Source organism: Melanerpes formicivorus, unplaced genomic scaffold (assembly GCF_026170545.1).
Source record: "Melanerpes formicivorus ecotype bairdi unplaced genomic scaffold, bMelFor1.0.p_v2 SCAF_32, whole genome shotgun sequence".
NCBI lineage: Eukaryota > Metazoa > Chordata > Aves > Piciformes > Picidae > Melanerpes > Melanerpes formicivorus.
In genome coordinates, this window is record NW_027142384.1 from 5,107,570 (window position 1) to 5,132,143 (window position 24,574).

The 24,574-nt window shown below is 40.7% G+C and overlaps 1 protein-coding gene across 1 annotated transcript in view; it reads right to left on the reverse strand.

Annotated features, from left to right (window-relative positions):
- TG (thyroglobulin) overlaps positions 1 to 24,574 on the reverse strand; it is a 138,424-nt gene that overhangs the window by 56,961 nt on the left and 56,889 nt on the right. Inside the window, exons 35-41 of the mRNA XM_068155500.1 lie at positions 24,109 to 24,174; positions 18,146 to 18,280; positions 16,840 to 17,004; positions 14,905 to 15,127; positions 10,575 to 10,668; positions 5,908 to 6,067; positions 73 to 272 (exon numbers count right to left, since the gene is read on the reverse strand). Coding sequence (XP_068011601.1) covers positions 73 to 272; positions 5,908 to 6,067; positions 10,575 to 10,668; positions 14,905 to 15,127; positions 16,840 to 17,004; positions 18,146 to 18,280; positions 24,109 to 24,174 — 1,043 coding nt within the window. The remainder of the gene's footprint in view (positions 1 to 72; positions 273 to 5,907; positions 6,068 to 10,574; positions 10,669 to 14,904; positions 15,128 to 16,839; positions 17,005 to 18,145; positions 18,281 to 24,108; positions 24,175 to 24,574) is intronic.

Consider the following 24,574-nt stretch of genomic DNA (forward strand, 5'->3'; position numbering starts at 1 on the left):
ACAATGCAACATCCACACATTTGTAACAACATGCTTTCACAAAGCAGCTCAATTGTCAGGAATGGGACTTACCATCAACAACATCCTCCTGAAGAGGTCCATATCTGCTGTCTCTGTGAGTAGGTGAATGCTGGTAACATCTGCCCCACCACGGTCAGCTCCCAAAGAAACTCGACTTGGATCTCCTCCAAAGCTAGCAATGTTCTGCTGCACCCACTTCAAAGCTGCCAACTGATCCAAAAGGCCAGCATTTCCACTCACCTCAGAAGAACCTATTGTGGAAAACAAATCACTAAGTCTGAAAAGAAATAAAACCACAAACATTCGGTTTTTTGATTAAATGTTGTATTTTTAGTAGCTCTTGCAGCTGAACCTTCACAAAACTGATACCAGAGTTTAAAAATCTCAAGTGATGTTTTCCAACAATGTCTTCCAAGTGATGTCTTCTTTCATCACTTTACACACTGACTCTGTTTCAGTTGATACAACTCCACCAGGTATCCCTGGAGGTGCCAAGCTGTCTACCTTGATGATAGAAAATTAACACTTCAAATTCTGAACTTAATTTTGAAACATGATGGCAGGAGACTTGAAGCCAGGCTCAAATATCCATAAATTCAGGCCATGAAACTCCTTTTCTACATAAGTAGCTTGATCATCAATGAATTGAAACTGAACAAAAAAATCAGAGTGTTTGTCTAATTCTCAAGCTGACAGAGACCCGTCAGGATCATCAGCTGTTTCCCCAGAGCACACCTAATTACGTGTTTGCTTCCTATATCCCTTTTACACTTACCCCTGTCTGACCAATCATTTATAAATGGCATAACCTTTTCCTTGTATTTCTTTACACATGTACAGATATTGTTTTATAATATCTCCATATATATCTTTTGGGACTGGCCTATGCTTAGATGACAGAGATATGATTTACATGCTTTGATCTTTCTGTCCCCATGAAAACATAAGAAAAATAATTAATCATGTACTTCTCATGCTTAGGTATCACCATTGAAAAGAGTATTTTCAACACTATTCAGTGGGAACCTGATATTTTGATGAATAGGAAACTAATACTGAAAGCATCTAATGGTGGAAACCTCTAGGCAAGCTTAATTTTGTATCAACAAAAGCAGAAATAAGTAATTCCTACACAGTCAATAGGAAAGTGGAATAGAAGATTGTTATTCACTGTCTCTTTTTAATCCAGAGTGCACCACTGATTTTTTAGTGATTTTAAATTCTCCACATTTAAAACTTGGAACAAAAAACTGTGACAGAAAATGCAAGAATAGAAACACATCTTCAAAAAGACAAAATAGTTTCTTCCTTTGCCAAGAACAATAGTGCAATTTTAAAGGAAGGGTAGGCTGAGAAACTGGTCAGTCAGAACAAACAGTTAGTGGAATAAAAAGCTGACACTTTGTGGGCAGGTAGCCTGGCCTTAGGCAAAGAGCAATTGAAATTATACATCCTGTAGTAGAAATCCATATTCCTACTGGGATGAATTACTTGAGATATCATAGAGACCAGTTTAGCAGCAGAAGAGAGAGAACAGATTACCGATAGCCTTGCAGATCTTACAGATGCCCACATCACAATAGCTATCATTCTAAGTGTCCTTTTAGTAGGGCAGCCAATAACTAAGTGGCCCCCAAAACTACAACCTTCCAACTACAACTTTCCACCTACAACTGTAGCTTCAGATGATCGGACCCAGCCACACCAGTGAAACAATAAAGGAAGAACTTTCCCTGCTGTAGTTTTTAGGGTCTTTGTACTTGTTTGGCACACTAGTTCTAAGGGTTCTCAATCCAGCAATAAATACACATTACACTGTTAAAAAGGAAACCCCATTTCAAGGCTTGTTGCATTCCTCATGAGACCTTCCCAGAGGAAGTGAAATCCATGTGTTTCAGCCACACAATGTTGCCTCACTACTGGTGTACTGATCAAGACTAATGAGGGAAATAAAACCAGTTCTTCTTGCCCTGGCAAAAACCACAGCCAGGTTCTGAAATGTATCACACTGAGGAACAGATGCATGTATGGATATTCACAGTAGTTAGACCAAAGAAACACATCTACCAGAAAACTTTCCCACTGCGTGAGATAGGCCTGGACATAAAGCCCATAAGCAGTCTGTGATCAGGAAAAGATTACATTCTTGGGAACCACAGAATAATGAAAATAAAATGAGTTTAGAAGGAAGAAAACAATGACAAGGAAAGGCATTTCTGCTGTTACTACACTGGAGAAGAGCAATAGTGCTAAATTTAAGCATGAAAATCATCCTGTTTTATATGGCTTCTTGGACTCTTAAAAAATCAGGGTTGAAAATATGAACGTCTTCTCTACTTTCTTGCCATCCAGTATCACAGGCAATTCACCTTTGCTATTCTGGGTATAAAATGAGAGGAGAAGACACTAGTAATAATGTGCATCACCTTTTGCAACATTAATGAGTGAAAGTAAATTCAGTTAAATATCCTTCATACTTAGAAGAATAAGAGCTCTCCGATTGTCTGGAAATACCCTGTCAGTGAGAGACCAGAACACCTATGCAATTAACAAAAAACAAGCATACAAAAAAGAAATCTTCTTTTCACTACCCTTCCTTCCTCAAAATGTCCATTTAACTTCTTCCTTTACAGCTCTGCAATTTATGACAACTCAACATGAAAGGATTCAGCACTTTTCTTAGTTGGATAATGAAAATTATATTGCTGAGAGAATCATAACTTTTATTTGTAACTTCAGAACCTTCTAACTGTCCTGTCCTCACAATCTTAAGGGTGAACTTCTGCTCCCTTTGGAATTGATAGGGAAACTTCCAAAGGACCAGGATTTGTCTAAGACTTTACACTCTTATTCAAGTGGAAAACATCTCTGGATGTGGCCTGAGACAAGCTCTTATGGTATTTGACCCAGTGTGATAATCTTCACTGAAAAACCCCAATGACTACTGGTTATGTCCAGAGCAGTCAGAGATACTCAACCTACCTATGGCAGACCAAAGAATAGATATTGCAGTAGGAGCACTGCTCAACAGAATGGGTATGGCTGAAATTCCATGCTGATAGGGAGGCTGCTACAGACATACTGCAGCTTATCACCTTCACATGGACGAAAGGGAATATAGGGGAGACAGGAGTGTGATACTGAAGGAATCTTTAGGCTTCTCATGAATGTGGTGCTCAGCTTGTTTCAGTGACACTTGCAAATTGCAACTTTGGCCCATTTGCTCCACTTCCATCTGGAGCAAAAGGATTTTCCCAAATGTACACCAAAGTTTTCCTACAGGTGAGGCCAGGAAACACTGCACTTGTCTTTAGACCTGTGTCTCAAAGCTACAGAAGAGAAGGTCTCTGAACACTCACTATGTATAATGGACCACTTCCATCTGAAGGAATGCACTCATCTCATTAACTGATGTTTTGGGCCATGTGCAAGAGTCCCCATTAAAAAGAGGATGGAGAATTCATCCCATTCTCTAAATTATGAACCATCACATAAATACTGCTATATAATATTTAGTTCAGCTTGCAGTTTCCACCTAGGAAGAAACCCAGGTGCGATTCACAGGGCTGAAGGAGTTTAGTGGGTAATGTGTGGGCTATGCTGTGTAATGGAAGCTCCTGTTGTACATATCCACTCTGGACTGGGCTCTAGCAAAAAATGGAGCAACAGTATCACTTTCATAAGCATCTGGTTTGCACTGATGAAAACAGTGATTCTTTCCCCAGATACACCTGTTGCCAACTTCATATTTAAATGAGTAAAGAGTTTGTAGTGCCAGCACTTAAGGAGTTTGTAGTGCCAGCACTCTAGTTACTGAATGAAAAACAGCTGGGAGTGAGCTTTGAGGGGAAAAAAATTATATATAAATAAATAAACAGTAAGAGAAGGCAAGCAATAACCAGTAGCTGCAGTTGTAACCCCAAACTAGGCAAAAGCCCTCCCGTGTCACTAGCAGTAAATACTCAAAAGAATCAGGAGACAAAGTACGTAGGCCTGGTATTTGTAAATATGGCAAATACAACCTACTGAAGGTTATAAAATAGAATAGAATAGAATAGAATAAACCAGGTTGGAAGAGACCTTCAAGATCATCGCGTCCAACCTATCACCCAACACCACCCAATCAACTAACCCATGTAACCAAGCACCCTGTCAAGTCTCCTCCTGAACACCTCCAGTGACAGCGACTCCACCACCTCCCCAGGCAGCCCATTCCAATGGGCAATCACTCTCTCCGTGTAAAACTTCCTCCTGACCTCCAGCCTGAACTTCCCCTGGCGCAGCCTGAGACTGTGTCCTCTTGTTCTGGTGCTGGTTGCCTGGGAGAAGAGACCAACCTCTGCCTGTTTACAACCCCCCTTCAGGTAGTTGTAGAGAGCAATAAGGTCACCCCTGAGTCTCCTCCTCTCCAGGCTAAGCAGCCCCAGCTCCCTCAGTCTCTCCTCATAGGGCTTGTGTTCCAAGCCCCTCACTAACTTCGTTGCCCTTCTCTGGACTCGTTCCAGCAAGTCAACCTCCTTCCTAAACTGAGGGGCCCAGAACTGGACACAGTACTCGAGGTGTGGCCTAACCAGTGCAGTGTACAGGGGCAGAATGACCTCCCTGCTCCTGCTGGCCACACTGTTCTTAATGCAGGCCAGGATGCCATTGGCCCTCTTGGCTGCCTGGGCACACTGCAGGCTCATGTTCATCCTACCATCAACCAGCACCCCCAGGTCCCTCTCTGCCTGGCTGCTCTCCAGCCACTCTGACCCCAGCCTGTAGCACTGCATGGGGTTGTTGTGGCCAATGTGCAGAACCCGGCACTTGGATGCGTTAAATCTCATGCCGTTGGACTCTGCCCATCTGTCCAGCCTGTCGAGGTCTCTCTGCAAAGCCTCTCTACCCTCTAGCAGATCAACTCCTGTCCCCAGCTTGGTGTCATCAGCAAATTTACTGATGATAGACTCAATGCCCTCATCCAGATCATCAATAAAGATGTTAAAGAGCATGGGGCCCAGCACTGATCCCTGGGGGACTCCGCTACTGACTGGCTGCCAGCTGCTGGCTACTGTCTTAAGCTGGCAAATCTGACAAAAGGCAAAATGGAAAAAAAAATATTTTAAAAAATATCCCAGAGACCAGATGGCACTGTCACAAAGGTTCAGGGACACAGGCATGTTTACTGTCATATGTACATGCTTATTTGCACAACAGCAAATTATGTATGTAATAGGAATTCGCATAACCTTTAGTGGCAACTGGTATCAAGAGACAATAGGAGAGCAAAGGTGCTCTTTACACTGGAGTGAGGGGAAGGGATGCAAACAGAGATGTCACATTCAGCCATGCCCGTGAGATAACAAAACTCAAACACACCAAGTTCTTCAGAGAAGTCAGGGTGAATTACTGAGAAACCACTCAACTATCTTTGTGCTAGACTTTCCATATTTCCAAGGCATTCTTAGATTCAGCTGCAGTTATCCCTCGCTGCATATTCCCCTACTCTGATATGGGCACAATCAATTACTGGGAAAATTTCAAGGATGGACCACCTGGAAGTTGGAGACATTGAAAATTGTATCCATAATGACAAGCCACTGAAATTAGCAGGAATTTTAATGCCTAAGCTCTCTTGGGGTTCACAGTTTCACCTGCAAACAGAAGTTTAGCCAGTGCTTTGGTATAGATGCTTGGAGTTTGTTCTTGTCCCTCTGCCTCCAGCCTTTCCCCTTTCTCTTCAAACCAAGTCCCCACCATTCATTGGCCATTTTTCACGCCCCAAAAAATACAAGCAGTGAAAGATACAGGTTGCTCAAGTTTAAAAATTAACTTTTTTTTTCTTTTTTTTTATTAGAAACAGCAGGGTTACAGAATGCAATTTAGTTCTAGAAATCCATGACTTACCAGTACTAAGGAAGCCAAAAACACCAACCCGATAGTGTGCCGTCACAACAATGATGTTACTGATGGCAGCCAGGTATGATCCATCTATAGACGCCTTTCCCGCCTCAGCACTGTAGCTTCCTCCATTGTGGAAGAACAGCAACACTGACATGTTTTTGACCTGCCATGACAACAGCCAGGTTAATATTCCCATAACCAACTAATTTTATATGTCACTGATGAGAACACAAGCATCTTCTCCATTAAAATTCTCTACACTATTCTACCATAGTGAGAGGATATGTGGCTTATCTGAAGATTTAGGGCTAAATTGTCCACAATGGCCTATATACCATTAAAGAGTACATCATCTCCAGTTTAAAGAAGATGTAATGGCACCACAGTGTTCCACTAGCCAGCAACTGCACAAGGTAAGCCCAAGAGAGACCTATCCTGCTGACTCAGCCATTGATCTTGTGGTGCACTCGGCTTTGATCTAACATGTCTGCTTTAGACAAATACACAGGAAAAGTTCAATCAAGTGAGACTGAGAAAGAAACTGAGAAGGAAAAAGCCTGATAGCTTGCTTCACCTTGAGCAGGACTAACTCAATAGCTGTGAGAGGCTACTTCCTACCCTGAAATCTTCAGTGCTTAAACACTGCCTAGTCTCAAAAATCTCAGCTGAGAAGAGTTCCTCATTGCTTCTTCATGCCCTATGGAGGTTTTCCCCTAGTAGATATACATTGGGGTCCTGCATGGAAGAGATTTGCCTCTCATGAAGCACACAGGGAGTCTGTTCTGAAAGAACCCAGCAGGGCTCCTGGGATGGGAAGGAGCTACAGTAGGTCACCATCCACATTAGCACTCTTTGCAGAGCTAGCCAATTTTGTGCAGAAATTGAGGTTTTCCCCCAGTGCAGCACCTCATCTGTGCAGACCCTCTCTGCACACACAGCAGAGCTGCAGCTGCAGCTGGGCTGCTGCTGCACAAGCAGCGCAAAAGCAGAAAGGCCCCAGAAGACCTCAGCATTTACTAGGAGATTGCAGCTCCTTCAAGATGACACTTGAAATAAATATCAGTGAAACATATGAAGAGGTTCTGGTTTGGGGGTGTTTTTTTGGTTGGTTGTGGTTTTGGTGTTTTGTTTTTGTGTGGTTTTGTTTTGTTTGGTTGGTTGTTTTTTGTTGTTGTGGGTTTTTTTTCCCACCATTCTGATGCACAAAGCAGAATAACCTGCTCTAAAAGTGTAACCTCTATTTTCCATTCAGTACTTTGATCCCTTATTGGCCACTTCGGGACTATCTTGAAGGAGGCTCCTCTCTCAGCAGGGTCACATAGACCCACCAGTCCAGATTTCTGCTTTGGCAGCTGGTGGTGTTTTTCAAAGGACTGGTGGCCCCTGCCACAGCATCAAAGTACACGTGAGGTTTGTTTTTCCCTGCAGTTAGAGGGCATTGGGCTGTGTTGCTGTTATTTTCTGGATGGAGCTTAGCTAAACACAGCAGTTCCATCTGCCCTGGCAAAGAATGTCTACAGCAAAAATGTGACTTTCTGTACAACAGAAGCAGCAGAGAAGTAAGAGTTTGATGGTTACAACCTCCTGCAAAATTACTGAATAGGAGACAAACTCCCCTCAGTATACTCCTCACATGTATTCAGAGAATTGTTTCAGAAGCTTCTTGTGAATATGATAATGTTACCAAGAAAAAAACAGAAACTGTGAGTATTGAAGCATGCTGCTCTCTCAGGAACCTCTGCTCCTGAATAGAAATTGCCTAATTCACAGTGCCTTAACTCTGGTTCCCATTTGTGCACTGCTTGTAGCACAGAGAGAGATCAGGGTAGAGAAAAAAAAATTAAGGAATCTCTTTTCACATTGAAATTCATTCTAAAATGCAACAACATTGAGACAAGTCAGCTACAATGGTATGCTGAGCCTGCTCTGTCCCCTCAGCTCACCATGGTTAAGCCTGAGGTTCAAACCAGGCATTTACCATGCGTCCACAGCCTGCACAGCACCATGACCTCCAGCTGCTCTGTAACTTGTATGCTACATTATGCTGAGTGACTTTACCCAATACTGTAGTGAAAAAAATCTTAAGAAAGGCAAAGAAGGGAGATAAAAGTTAAAAATAGCAAAATCGCTGCAACAGATACAGAGCAATTTGATGGAGCATTCAGCACTGGGGAAGTAAAGATGAAGGTTCTTTAACATTATTGCTTTCCCATTTCTTCTTAGATATTTAACAGCATAGTACTATAATTTTCATGCTGTAAATGAACTATACCTCACAAAATGTGCTATTTCCTGTCATCCATCTATCTGTCTGTCTATCTATCTATCTATCTATCTATCTATCTATCTATCTTTGGTAGACAGTTAATTTTATACCAAACATTAGCTGCTGGATGATTTGTTCTGAACATGTGAATTTCCCCCAAGTCAGCAACTCCAGTGTCCATTTCAGGCAGCTGTGGGGAACATGCAGCAGCTGGGCAGAGTGAGGCCAGTATGTTCCTCACAAAAAGGACACATCTGCCATGCGGCTACTGCCCAGTGCACAGTTTTCCTCCAGACAAAATGCAGTTGCACTTTGAGGTGTAAAGTCTGTACAAAGACTTCCACCTGTGACATGGTCAGATGGTCCGCTGGCTTAGCACAGCAGAGTGCTCTGAGGAGCCCAGCAACTCCATCATGGTCTCATGTCTGCAGCAAACTAGGTCCCATAGGCAAAACCTCAAGGAGAACAGTAGTTCAGTATTCACCTAGAGGGTGCAAGTCAGCTGGAAGTCTGAAAGGCTTCATAATACTCAGAACTATCTTCTCTGTTCTTCTGTAAAACTTTTAATAAGCTACTTGGCTGAGATAGATTTTAAATTTACCAAGCCAAGCAACTTCCAGTGCTTTTACTGCTCTACAATATTACTCTGTAAAGAGTTGAGTGCAGTAGGGATGATGCAGTAAGGATGGAGATAACACCTGCAGGGGATGGAAAAAGGGTAGAGAGAGTACATTTTCTGTTCTTATTTAGTGTAGAGATTCAGCTCTTGATCTTGTACTTGAACCCTTTGTAAATCAAGCTGAAGCACAGCTTGCTGTGCTAGTATGACAAGTGGTGATGGGTAGAAAGAAGTCTCTCAGAAACGCCAGTTTTACATGGAGTTTGACATGGTACACACAGCTATAGAAGCAAAAGGAGGTGATGTTATTCTCCTTCTTCACTGCTTGACAGAGTCCTTTGGTGACAGACAGCAGTCCCTACACTGTGCACTTGTTCAAGCTCAAAATGCTCCTGAACAGCCTCTGCCTTTGCTCCAGGAGATTTCTCATTCAGTATTTACCAGCTAATTTAACTTTTCATCGACTGAAAATATGTATGTCTCTGTGAGTAAAAAATAGAGCTTGCCACAAAAAGAAACAGGAAAATGCCATGCCTTCTGCTCCCAGTTACTTCTGCAAAAACAGAAGTTTTGGTTCTCTCTTGGGGTAGACTTACACATGTGAAAGTGATTGACTTGATCAGACCTTCTTCTAACTTACATCTCCACAAAAGACAGGAGGAATTCAGTTCTCAGTACCAGAGAGGAGAAAAGACTAGCCTATTTAGTCTATCAGATGGCAGAAAACACAATGCCTTCAAATAAGCTGTCTTGAAAGCAGCACTTATGCAGAAATGGCAAACTGCCTGGGACAGTGACCTGATGTTTTCAGTAAGCAATGCCTGCCTGACAGTCTGGTGCCACAGGAAGAAAACAGAGGATCTGCAAGGGATCTGCTATGTGCTGCTGTCAGATAGCTAGACTAACTCTATGCGGTATGAGAGAATCATAAATTTCTATTATAACCACCATCACCTTCTTAAAATTACCAGCACCATGGAAAAAAATAAAAGAAAAAAACACCCAAAAACCCCCACAACCATAAACAACTCTGATCCCCTCTGATCTGAGTGTGCTTTCCAATGTGATTCACATGTTATTCAGCATCTTTGTCCCCAGGGGTTTGGCCAATCATCTAAGCTTGGCTCTAACTTGAGGCTTTAGTTTTCATCTGCTTAGAATGAGAAATTCAAGGGGTTTCAAATGACCATTTCTCAGATTGTACCACTGGCTCGGTCAACTTTAAAATGTCTACCGTTGCTTGCTAACCTCATTCCTCAACAGAGATCCCAGAGGTATCAACAGGATAACAGTGAAGATCAGTGTGAAAACATCTCAGCTGCTGCTACTCAGCTAGTGGTAAGTATTGATGTAACATGGTTTATATTATCATCTCCTGGTTTAAGGATCTTATTTCAGTGACATTCCCATTCTTGTCCTTATTTTCTCTTCCTTTGCTACCAGCTTCTTGTGTGGTTTGTTTCCCTTTTTGTTTCTCTTTTATCCCTAGGTTTTTTAATTTTCTGCTCTCCTAGCTACTCAAACACAGCTAACTCAAAGCCTATATGGAATACCCTTACACCAGTACAAATAACAGTGTCTCATTTAACCTTGCAGGGCTTTGTGAATACCACAGGAAAAAAAAAAAATACTTAAAAATCATTCATGCCAATTAGAAATACTTGGAAAAGAGACAGTGCTCAGCTACCCCAAAACAAAAACAACCCCCTCCCAAAAAAAATCCACAACAAAGCAAAGCAAAGCAAAGCAAAAAACCACACCAAAAACAACTCAGCTCCTACTTACAGTGGTGGCAGGAACAAAGACATTCAGATATAGGCAGTCTTCACTGACAGAGTATGAGGGGGCATCTCCTTCTCCTGGCTGCCAACAAGCTGCCCTGGGGTCATGATTGAAAAAAATTACAATTAAAAGGCTCCTATTTTTTTTTTCTCACTGCTGCTATTTTTATTGCCTTATGTAGATATTGATGTACTAAGTTTATCAAATCCTTAAATCTATGCCCATTTATACCTCAGTAGCAAACACACAGGTTTGCATACACACATACAAATGCAAAAAAACCAAACAGACATTGCATTTTTATGTCTAGCATCCTTCCCTCAGAAGGGAAGGAAGCCTCATTTCAAAAATACTAGAATTTGAAAATAAGGCTTTGGAAAACTCACACTTTACATAAACTGCACGAAATTAGCACCAGATGTAAGGGGAGCGGGACTGGAGGTCCCAGACACAGGTTTCCCACTGCTATTGCTTGCACTCCTATGTAATCCACTCTTGCTAATATGCCAGTTATTTATTTTGATTTCTAATAGTCTGTGGGCTACATTTATTTATATTTATTTTAATTTCTAATGGTATGTGGGAAAACATGGGAAGTTCAACGTTTTAATGACGTTTTAAGAATCTGCTTGCTCAAAGCCTCATAGCAGACCATTAATAGTGTCAAGCAATGTTAAAAATAAGCTTTCAATAGGAATTCAACAGACAGCCACATGCAGAAAATAATTTTCTGGCCATCATCTGTATGAGATTCATGTGTTTCAGCTCTCTCCAAGAAAAGCATCAAGTGAACGATCCTTGCAGTTCAGCTATATGCTATTTTGAAATCAGTTCCTTCTACTTCAGGGACATAGTTATATCACATAATGGATAAAGCATTGCAATTAACTAGAGAAAGAACCAGAAGAGGAGGCTATAGGAAAGAGTAATGTCTCAGAGAATTCCTTCTAAATTATGATTTTAAAACCCTTGCAAAATTTTACACTGAAGCTGTGAAGAATTTAGTAGAAAGCTACTAGGACAATGAGGAGGTTTAATGCAGCTCTACAAAATCTTTCCATAAGGGAGGTTATTAGGATGGTGATATCACTCAATAGCTTTCACACTGACTCAGTGAAGCACATCATCTCCAACCAAAACTGGTAGAGCCATTTGAGACAGACAAAATACAAATTTCCAGGTAGGAGCCTATCCAGGACAACAGGTCTAATGCTATTAATCATACAGCTTTCCACAGGCAGCAGGAATCATCACCTTGCTGCTGGACAGACATAGGACAAGATTTTTTTTTCCTTTTTCTGTTTCTGACAACTCATCAAGCAACTTCAGCTCCCAGGATCACCTCATTCTAGGACTGACTCCAGGGAAAGGCTGCCACCTGCTGAAACAAATCCATAGCTCCTCCAGCAGCTGAGTGGGTTCTTTCATTGGTTCTCTTTGGTTTGTTTTGGGGGTTTTTAAGTCTTTGATTAGGTCCAGACTGACAAATAAATATTCGTTCTCCATTAATAGTGCTAATGTGAATTTCTTGTATACAAACATTGTGCAAGCCCAGTACAGAATCCTCAAAAATACAGTTTTTAATGCTTTTTTACACATGGAGAGTGAAGCCTCTCTGATTTTCCAAGTGCACCTCTACATCACTATGCTCAAAGAGTTACTTTTTTTTTAGCCTTAAATAAATAATAGCACATACTTGCCATGCTCTTCATTGGCCTAAGGAGCACTGAGAATTCAAAAGATTGGAGCAGATTAACTAAGGTCACTAAACTGTTTTGAAAATCTCAGCCAGGCTGCTCATTGCACCATTAGGCCTTCAAAAAGAGACCACAGAGGCAGATGGCTGTTACCAGTGTCTCAGCAGACTCCATGCTGTGGCTATAGATCAAAAGAGCTGATCTTGTGTGCGCTAACTCAACATCACTGTGAACCTGAGGAAACAAAAAGCTATGCCCCACAGGATCACTCCAATGCACACGAGGTGCATGTGGCTACTGTGATTATGCTGATAACATCTCCACAACTCAGGTGCAACCCGAAGGATAAGACCACAAAAGGTCAGATGCTCATTCAACTCCCCAAGACAATGCCACACCTCTTTTCACTCAGTTCATTACAGGCTTTGTTAGAAACCTCTGGAAACAAATTCTGAGTAATGGAGACACTGAATAGCTTCCAAATAGCTGGCAGGTCTCTAAATCTGTAGCATCAGGGTGTTTCCATCAAACATCTGGTGACTCACATCAGGCCCAAAGGATGTGAATCTCTCATCTCCCTTGCAAGGTCATTTACTATGTAAGCTGTTGGCCAGATCACCCATCTCAAGTAGTTAATCACTTTACCACAGGAAGACCCTTCTCAATGCCAGGAATTGAACAGGCATGGCCAGCCATGGCTGGAAGGATAACAGGATGTCAATAGACCTCAGGTCTATGTTACCTAATGGAGGTCCCTAATAGCTTAGGAGGCGCTCAGTTCCCCTTTTCTTCAACTTTCTCTACAGAAAATTCACCAAGTCCTTCCACCAGACTCTCTCCTTTTGACTGTGCTGCTCCTCCAGTCTCCTCTTTCTTGTTCCTATCACTTTTTATTTCCTTGCAAGTCCTCACGTCTGCCACAATCTGCCTTTTTCTAATAGGACCATGACTGGGTACCAGCTCTCCTGTATCAGCTTCCTCCATGTGTGTGTGTCATGGCTTGCTCAAAGGGGTTTTGTGTGCTCTGCAATCTGGCCTCCATTGTGCGGAGCAGGGAAGCTCTGTGAGACAGACCACATAAAAAGCACTCTGCATTGATATCTTGTTTCTTGTGGCTGCAATTCTCTTTGCTGCAAGCTGTTTTTAAAAGAAATTCCTCGTCCTGACACGTTCCACAGAACAGATGCACTAAGTAGTGTCACCCAAACCCTCTTTTCTTTACAAAATGCACACTCACAATCAGCCATTTTGGTTCCCCAACACAACAAAATTAAGACTCATATTGAAACACTACATGAAACACAAATGTGCACACAAAGGCTCTGTCCACGGAGTGCCTGCAGCCTAAACCCACCAACAGTTATCTTTGTACAGCCCTGGAGAGTCAGGACCAGCCAGCAGGAAACATCAGACACAAGGAATTAAGAGAAATGTAGCCCAACTGCTAATACAGTTCCTAGCACTCCTCTCCTTTTATGGCAATATCTAAAATGTTTATAACTTCTCTACTTCTGTCCAAGCCATTTGGCCAGTATTGACCTTTTAATAGTTTTTGGACAGAAAATACTGTCTGGGTCCTTCATCCTGATGTAGATACCACTAGGCAACAAATTTCTGTATGAGGCCCATGGCTTCTGTTACATTCACATTAGAGCACATGCACGTGATTAAATATTCTACAAATGAATGGCTCAGAAGGAATAAAAATATACTTGTATCAGTATTATTTTCCTAACATCTCTCCTTTTCTCTTTTCTTCTAATTAAACAGAGGGAAAAGGGAGGGAGGGGTTAGGGAGCAGCAGGGCAGTGTCCTCCTGCCCAAGGAGGATTTCAGTGCTGTTTTCTTTTTGTAAATACTTGTATAATATTGTAAATACTGTATATTTTTGTACATGTTCATTGCCTTCCATTACTGCTTGTAAAATACAGCTCCTTCTTTTGCTTCTCTGACTTCAGCCAAGCAATAGAATAGAATAGAATAGACCAGACCAGGTTGGAAGAGACCTTCAAGATCATTGTGTCCAACCCATCATCCAACACCATCTAATCAACTAAACCACGGCACCAAGCACCCCATCAAGTGTCCTCCTAAACACCCCCAATGATGGTGACTCCACCACCTCCCCAGGCAGCCCATTCCAATGGGAAATCACTCTCTCTATGAAGAACTTCTTCCTAACATCCAGCCTAAACCTCCCCTGGCACAGCTGGAGACTGTGTCTTCTTGTTTTGGTGCTGGTTGCCTGAAAGAAGAGACCAACCTCTGCCTAACATCCAGCCTAAACCTCCCCTGGCACAGCTTGAGACTGTGTCTTCTTGTTTTGGTGCTGGTTGCCTGAAAGAAGAGACCAACCTCTGCCTGCCTACAATCTCCCTTCAGGTAGCTGTAGACAGCAATAAGGTCTCCCCTGAGCCTCCTCTTCTCCAGGCTGAACAACCCCAGCTCCCTCAGCCTCTCCTCACAGGGCTTGTGCTCCAAACCCCTCATCAACTTTGTTGCCCTTCTCTGGACACGTTCCAGCAAGTCAACATCTTTCCTAAACTGAGGGGCTTTTGTTTGAGGTGGGTGGGTTAAACCATCACACAGGCCTAGGTGGACAAGCAGTTCTGCAGATGATCAAAGGAGTTTATTACCGAGCCACAGTAGCATTCCAGGTTTCCAGCCAAGCAAACGGCTCTGGAGGACTGAAGCGTCTCTCTGCAAGGGGAGGTGCAGCATAAGGGATTCCCAGGAACTGGCTGACATTTCTCCACTCCAAGCCAATACGTATCACCTGAGATCTGCCGATCAGATCTCCATGGGATGGGATGTACACAGATGGGGTTAAATCCCATTCAGAAATGGGCAGGAATAAATCTATTGGGAGGGGAAACAGAGGAAAAATAATTTACTTTTCCAAGCTAGTACTGTTTCAGGAATAAAAATTAACCCCATTTCCCTTAATTTTAAAGTGCTATCTAATTCACCACTTTAAATTAAATACAGATAAATTGATGTTATTCTCTCCCTATGAAACACTTCATGCTATGCTAGCTGTTAAATATACTGGGTATGAATATTTAGCTTTCCAAACCCTTACTCAAACTTATTTTTGCAGATCAGACATAAAATTAGAACATAAATCTTAGCATTTCTAGAAAAAGGGGGAGAGATTTTCAGTCTTTCATCTCCTCAGCTCTAAAAAGCACAATGTTAATCCTTTAAACATTTATAGCAAGTCAGAGAGTGGAAAGATAACCACACAGCTCAATGGTTTTACTCTTGCCAGGAAAGACTTGCACTTCAGTCTCTTTTCCAGTAGTTTTTTCATCATGAGAGACAGAAGCACTTCAACAGAAAGCAACAAGCACAACACATTTCCTACAGTCCTGTATAGGCACTGCTGTTCTTCAAGTGGGCATCACCAGTATCACTTAGAGTCAGGCACACACATGCCTTCTACACGCCCAAGAAGGGAATGCAAGAGTATAGGGTACCAGATGGCCTTCCATCATCGTCTCTTCCCTTACATTCTTTTGTGAATACTGATGTTTTCTTCCACAGAACCATCCCAGTATCTACATTTTGGATCAAACACCTGCATTTATTTTATTCAAAATAATATGAAATATTAGGAAGGTATAATCTGACCCAATTTTCCTCTTTTTTTGTGTGTATGTATAGAGAGTATCTGAATCATTGTCTACCCAAATAAGAGGTTGTACATTTATGACTTACTTTAAAACAGAACTAAGTGATACCTTGCATAATTTCTTTCCTAAAACAATATACTTCATAGGCAGTGACTAAAACCAAAACTGTACAGAAATATAGACATACAAGTCTAGTTTTTATGTCTCAGCCTGTGATTTTGCATTACTTGACAATGATAAATTCCTTCTTCTCTGTCATCATATTTGTTGTACCCAGAAGGTTTTCACTGATTTGTCAGTTATTCAAAGAAATTTCAGTGAAAAGGAAATGTCTCTTCTCTTGCTTTTAATTCTTAACTGGTTTCTAATTAGATCTGATTAAGAAATAATCAGTATGACATGACAAGAAAACAGTTTCTTTTATAATCAAGGGGGAAAGCAATAAAACTTACAGTTACAAATAAGTACATAGTTTAACAACAGAATGCACTATCTGTCTACACAACTTCTAGTTCTCTCTTAAATAATTTTCACTTCTTTAAAAATTTGTTTCATCTTCTTTTAGTTTTTTTTGGTCAGTCAGTTTTGATTCCTTTTTCTCCAGAGATGGTCCTTAAGACTTTCAACTGACAGTGTGGTTTCTACATTCCTTGTGTTATTCTCAGGGTTTGAAAGGAAGCTTTCAATATACTTCCTTTGGTACACCTGCTTCAGCACTAGATGGTAACACTGTGATTCCATGCTCTTTTATCATAATTATGTGGGAACCTATCCTACTTGGGTCTGATTTCAACAGAAAAACAGTGAAGAACTGTCTAGGAGACAACCATATTGCATTTTTGTCTGTTGAGGACTTCCTAACTCTTACATTCATAAAAATTGTGCACAGACCACTGTGATTGAATTGTTCCTTCTACAGCCTTGACCTGATCTTACCTTGCCTCCTGTAGATATATGTTGCTGGCTCTTTGAGTAAAATCCAGCATCTATGTCCTTGCAGGCTATGTGCGCACATCTGTGTATCAGGGTAGAAAATGCACCTTATTGCTGAAGGCTGGATTTCCAGTGTAACCACTGTACATGACTGGTTCTTTGAACAAGCTATGAGGTGAAATATCAAGAAAAAGAGCAGGTCAAAAAATGTAGTCTCAAAGTACTTTTCATGACATTATTATAAGATGCTTAAAAGAAAGGTTTTACAACAGGTCAAGCAACAAGGACATGAAATAGCTCTCAAAGAGAATAATGAGACATTAGCCTCCTTAGATTCTCAGAACATTCTCCAAAATAGCCAAAAGGCAGAGGTTATACTGGCTTTAAAATAGAGCAGTACAGCAAGAGAACTGGTATCACAGGCTTTAAGAAAGAAAAATATCTTCTAATAAAGTACTGGGGACCTCAACTGAATTCAAACAGTCCCCAGAGAACCCCAGGGAAAGGTTTCAGAATAAAAATTGTGATCATCTCCTCATCCCAGTTTGTACTCTGCGTTTCTCTCAGAAGGGCTCCTTCAAACAGTTACAGGAGAAGAAAAAAACAAAACAAAACAAACAAACCCCCCCCACACACACATACATATACACACAAAAAAACCAACACCAAAAACCTAGAAAATAGCACTGCTCAGCTTCATAAGGCAAGGACCAAATGTACTGCAAAATGTGGGCCCATTCTAAGGACCATCTTCAGCAGTAGGCAGGAAATGTTCCTTATTTCTTCTGCTCTGTGGCATTGAGGATTTGCCAGTCATGTGAAGGTAAAGGAATATGCTGTCTAGTCAGGCTACTGACTAAAGTTTGTTTTTCCTACAGCACAATTTCTGCTTCATCCCAGCTCTCAATGATTCTGTCCTCATGCACCACAGCTACAGGTTACTTTAGAAAACAGTAGGCAGCTCTACATCTTTCTCACACAACGAACTTCCCTTAACTGTTCTTTAGAAAATAATTACATCAGCCCTTTAATTATTCACTACAATAGCCTCCTATGCCTGGAGACAAGATCTCTGTGTCCAAAAGGTGTGAAAATTATACAATCATTACATGGTATTTCATATGTACCTTAACTTTCATTAGATAAACTATTTTAGTTCCCTTCTCTCAAATTCAGAAATATGGAAGTGGACATTGAAAATAAGTAAAATCAGAGTATCTAAGTCAGAAAGGGCATGGGGAAGTTGTTCTTGGTTTGTCTGGTTCACAAGCCAGTATTTTCTCTAAAGCTATGAATAACCATTTCTTACCAGATAGACAAAAGCCTCTGGCAGTGGAGAAATCACGGGATACATCTCTACTAACATGTACAGCTTCAAAGTTTGTGATGGATGGATCCAGGAGGACAGAAGACATATTTAAAGGTTGCCATATATCCAAATATTCTGTAAAATGAACCATAAAACAGTAATATAGCTGGAGGGATCAGTGAAAATATAACACAGTATGAGCATTGAGGATTTCCTCAATGAAGGACTTTCACCTTGAATCAGCTGGGAATAAATGGAATAAAATTCAAAGGCCTCTGATTGGCTAGGGGGTCCAGTCCCATTTTCAAAGGTATTCAGTACAAAGGTATTTAAAGAGATAAATCTGGAGCAGACCTGTCCAGCTTTGCATGTAAATCCAAATGATTTAAATTAAAGGTCTGACTATGCCTAATTACATTAAAGAGGATGGATCACAATGCTCATACACACAAGTTACTGAGCAGTTAAAACCACTAATTCCTTGAAAGGCAAGTGGTAACCCTGCATGTGACTGAACACTATCATAACCTTCAGCAAATATCCACATCTGTATGTAAAATAGGATCTGGTTTCCTAAGGTAGGCTTTTCTCCCCAGTCACCTGCGAGGTAGATGTCTATATATGAGTTAATCACACTAGACTCCTTGTACTATCAGGAGGAACAGAGAGTTTTATTGTACACTATCTCCATCCTGGTTTAGCTGTCTGCTTTAGAATGAAACAAATCACACCCAGGAATCCACTGATTACATGAGCCAGATGTCCATGTGTCTGAGCCAGGTGTTATCTGTACAGGGAACTTTGTGTGAGTATCTGAGATGAAGATGTCTGTGTTGCCTATATGCATCTATACACAAAGGGCAAGTCCCAAGCTTACACACTAAGTATAGCTGAGACAATAGTTTTCACAAATGTTATAGTTTACCTTCACTTCCTTTACCAGCAATTGACCAAATACCCACAAAAGTATATTCAAGGTCAAGGGGTAAGGGTTTAGAACTAAAAGAGGGTAGATTTAGACTAGATATGAAGAAAAGTATTTTTACAAAGAGGGTGATAAAACACCAGAACAAGTTGCCCGGAAATCTGGTGGATGCCTCATCCATGGAAACTTTCAAGGTCAGGTTGGAAGGGGCTCTGAGAAACTTGGTCTAGTTAAACAGGTCCCTGATCACTGCAGATTAGTTGGACTAGATGACCTTCCAAGGTCTCTTCCAACCCAAAGCATTGTATAATCCTGTGATTCTATGATACACACACACACTGATTCTAGTAGTCCTTAAGAATCGTTCTTGTCTCAGGGTGGATTTTAAAAAACGCCACAGACTGCTACAAGGGCAAAATAGAATTTTCCACATCTGATCTAAACCTGGCTCATCTAGAAACTGCACTCACAAGGCACACAGCTGCAAACTGGCACTGCTTTACCAAAAATGTGTACTACACCTGATGGGCTGGAAGGCATTTATGGTTTATATATAGGTTAAGCTTTGACCTTCCAAACCACATTTTGGCAAATGCTTTGATTGGATAATTGCAGCACTCTGAAACGAGCCAGCCCTGTAACTTTTATTGCAAAATTATAGACATCCTATACAGAGAGACTCTCTCTTCCAGATGTTCCTGTTTGGGTAGGCAAGGTTTAAGACTGGATTTGCAGAAGGACTCACACTGGTCTTACTCTATTCTCACTCAAGTCACAAGATCACAAAACTGGAATAGATTTCCTGAGGGCACAGAGTTCAATCTCCCATTTTCACAGTCAATGATGCTATAAAATCCTTTTCACCAACAAAAGTTTCATCACTGACTTCAGTGGAAGCAAAGAGGGGTCAGTTCTGAGTTTGCTGTAAAATTTGACATATGATATAAGGAAACAGAGATAAAGAAGTGCAATGAAGGTAAATTTAGAAGAGAACTTGTGAAGTTGAGGACGTACATAAATCCAGTAAGGTTAATATGAGGTTAAGGACACACATAAATCCAATCTCTGGATTCAGTGTACCTAATTTATGATTGAAAGAGAAATTCTGATCTTAATTATGAAATTTGAGAGGCATATTTGGTACCTCTGACTCAAGCCAAAACCATGTTTACAGACTTAACTTGGTGCTTTATAATCCCAGAGTTCAGAGGGTTTTTTTCAGACTGCTAACCTGTCTGCATGCCATCAATCTCCAAAATCAGCAAATCGTCAACTCAGAGTGGATCTGCAGAAAATACACTCTGCCTAAAATATAGTTGCTTCTCATTTTTCTCCATCCACTGAGATTTAAACAATACAAAATGAGTAATTTTCTTAAAACTGCTGCATATTACCTATAATCACATTTCAGACAAACATGCAAAACTAACAAATGTGTTATTTATGGCCTTTAGCAGTGAGCAATCTTGCTATGCTCATGTTAAGTGTGAGCTTTCAGGCTCCTTCAGTACTGTAAATTACAGCAAAAGGTATAGTAATAGGATGCTAAAAATGTACCAGATATTTACCCAGGTTTAAAATAAGCTGGTTTCAAAAAGCTAACATCCTCAAGTTTAAAAACAGAATGAAAATCAAACTTTAGGTTAAAGAGACAGGACCAGTATGCTGTATGGGACCATGGTAGATCAGTTCCCAAAGATGGATTTAGAAAGGCTGCATGTGTTTCACATGAAAGATCTCTCCTACATATTCTCAGCATTGGGGGGAAACAGGAAGACAAATGATACTGTTAACCCCCAAAATCAGCAACATCTGTACTTGTACTAACACCACCATCTCTGCTGAGAATGGAAAATCCCCATGTGCTGAAACAGCCTGATGGGAAACTTATCCCCACATTGAAAAATCCTGTAGCCACTGCTCAGTTCTGCATCAAGGGAATGATTATAAATCATTAAGAGATCACAGAAGACAGGCCTAACAGATCATTATGCCCATATGCTTTGGTGGTTTCCTAATGAATTACTTGATTTGAATGGAGTGGGAATGAAGCTCATATGATCTGTATATGATCTCCAGTCCCATGTAGGGACCCATCAGGCCCCATGGGTTTGTGTGTCCAGCTTGTTCCCTAACCTGATGCTCCTCCACTGACGATAAGTATTCCTTGCTGCAGTCTTCCTCCCAGGTCTCAAGGGTCTGGAGCCTGGACTTACCAGTAACAATTGAGGCAAAGAAGCACCTCAGATCCTTTGCCATCAGGTCTCCTTGCCTCATTCAGCAGCAGACTCACATTTTCCCTACCCTTCTTTTTGCTGTCCTTATGCATGCAGAAACCCTTCTTGCAGAAACCCTTGTCATTGACTTTTTTTCTCTTCTACTGTGGTCCCACACACCTCCACTCTGTCATTTGAGAGCAATGAATAAAATGGACAAAGCATTTCCTTCTCACAAAACTGAACATAAATCTGTCGGTATTTTTTTTCACAATGTGTTGGGGCTGGAAACACCACAGACTTGGAATGGTGTTGGCATCCTGACTGAAAAGTGCTGGGCATTCAGGTCCTGAGCATTGCATACTGGCTAGTTAGAAAATAAGGCAGTCAAATGAATGTCAGTTAAAATATAGGCCTTCACTGAAAAGTCAGGCTCTGGGGTGGACATAATATTAATTTCACTATTTCACAGAGTCTTCTGATAGAGTATTCAAATTTAAGTATCTTTCTGATGTTTTGATGGGAATTTTTACATGAATATGTATGTATCTTCTTTTTAGATATAGGCATAAATGCTTACATGCACACATGCAACAATATCCTTTAAGAAGTGTATTTGCTCACACCTACCAGGTGGTTACCACACAGGAGTCACAGTAAACTTTTTTCCCCCACGTACAAGCAGTACCAAAATGTAGCAAATTCAGTCACTACCAGCTTTTTTACGATTCCCAATTAAAAACCTGTTAATCTTCTCTAGCATATATTAATGTAACATATATAATCATAAACGGCTTGGAAATGACATTTTTGACAATTTTCCAAAACCTCAGACAATGTGACATGGGCAGCAATCCGAACTAAATAGCCAGGCTGGTACTTTTACTATCAGAATGTGGCAGAACATAATAAATGCAGATGGTGACCAGTTGCATTTTGAATGCATTGCTGCACCCACTGGTGTCAGAAACCCAAAGAATACAAGATAGTAGTGCTAATTTGACTTCCAGGCTAGTTGCGCTCTTTGTAATTTGGTGTCTTCTCCTTACTGCTGTTCCCAAGTCATCTGCTCTAATCCACAGTTCCTCCTTTTCTGTGGGAGGCTCTGCTTGTGTGGATGGTTAACCAGACCTCTGCAAACCAGTTGCTCTGCATTTGGAAAGACAATCTGAAAATGGGTGTGATAGATCAAGACTGTTACTTCAGGTAAAATGAGCATCTCACTCGCTGCGGCTAAATTCTCAGCAGTCTCTAGAGTAGGGGAAAAAATTACAGAAAGGCCTAATATTCCTAAGTGCTGTTTAGGTCACTATTTTCCTATATCTTAGAAAGCAAGAAAAACATAAAAGCAAAATTACAAAATCACTGCTAAACTCCAACCTAGGAAGAAGAAAGCTTTAGTAAAAAGGTTTTACACATCTCCTAGAAAAAAAGTTGAATTGTGCAATCCACACATTACTCCACTAGCATTTCACCCAAAAACTCTCTCTGCTGACTTCTAAAGACAGGGGCTTTCATTAAAATGACCATCAAAAAAGCAGAAATTCTACTAATAAATAGTCTGCACATGGTCATGACTGGTAGTCATAGATATGATGATAAAACAGTCAAAAATAATTATTTGCAAATACTAACCATCACCCAGTTTCATATGGTTTTAGGAAAGGCAGACAAACAGATTAGAAAATTTGTTCAGATCAAACAGAAAATTAAGGGCAGGGATGGATTAAACTTCTCCATTTCCATAGAGCCTGAGGGTTAAACTGCGTTATCTAATGACTAGTCAGCCGGCTTCCTTTCCACTACGCACAGCAGTTAGCAGAGACGCTGTGTATTTCTGGAAAGGACACATCAGGGAAGTCTGTAGCTGTTGACAATTTGCATATATTTGTAGGGGGCAATAGATACTAAGCCCTGAAAGACAACAGTTAAGCTTTACTCCTTGTGAGGATCCACTCGTTTTTAAAACAACATATCTAAGTACGATAAGATTCATTCACTGCAAGACTGAAACAAATTTTCTTCCCAGTGCAAAGAAGATAGTATCACAGCAAGTTACAGCATCTCTTTAAAAGGCAGCCCAACACACACATCAAATGCTACATTTCTTGTGATCCACCTCTGAATAATCTTTGAGATAATTTTCCCACCCTTGCAGGAAGTAACAAAGAGGGACTAAAGTCAGTACAATTTATTATTCTTCTATATCACTAATCATAAAGTAACATAATCCTTCATTAATTTCTGGAAGAATTGGCTTTTTCATCATCTTGGGTTCTGGGAAAACTGGATTTGCTAAACTTGACTTTGCATCTCCTTTGCAATTTTTTGTATGTATTTGAAAACTCATTGTCACTCCTTGCATTCAGCATTGCCAGCAGAAGCTGATGGTTATTTCTCTAATCTAACATGCCTTGCCATCCTGGCAAGCACTATGAGCTACAAGAAAGGCACTAGAAATCCTACAGCAGTGGACAAAAGCACAATAAAGAGCTTTTCTGGAGGCTACCCTTGCAGAGCTTTTCTTCACTAGTATCTGCACTAAGATACAAAGATTTACCCATTGAAATGATGTGATATCTACACTTATGTATGATACACTTATTCATCAATCCTGGCAAATATTTTGCCTCAGTGACTCCCTACATCAGTGAACTTGAGAAATATTAGGCTACCACCATAGATGACAACAATTCTTCCCTTTAAATGATGCACAATTAATTAAACTGAGTAAACAGGTGAATGAGCAAACTCATGGGGAGCACAACCATTTCATTATCATGTAATCTTTCAGCATTGGCTTAGTAGATGAATATACTTACCACTCTCAGGCCCAAGAGGCAAACTGACAGGTGGACACAGTTTAGGGATGGTGTTCTTCAAATCAGCTAAAAGCAGGAGAAAAAATAAAATTGTAAAACAGTTACACATAAAGGTTTAATATGTAATGAACACCTCAGTATCTCCAGCATTACTTCTGGGATCTAATTGTTACATCTTCTCACCACAAACATCAAGAGCAAGAGTGCTTTGCTATCTAACCTTTTTGAGCTCCTGCAGAAAACCAGACTTCTTAAAATTCTGTGTTTATAAACATTCCTACAAATGCTTTTCAAAATGAGCAACTCATTTCAGTAGTTCTGTGGTTTTCTCCATGCTCCTGTCCATAATTGGTTTTCTGCATCACAAGAGATGAGATTTTCTCTGCTTCCTGATTAGCAAACTGGAATTTCTCAAAATAAGAATTGGGAACAAGTTGTTTTCCAGCAGGAAACTTTCCAAACTACA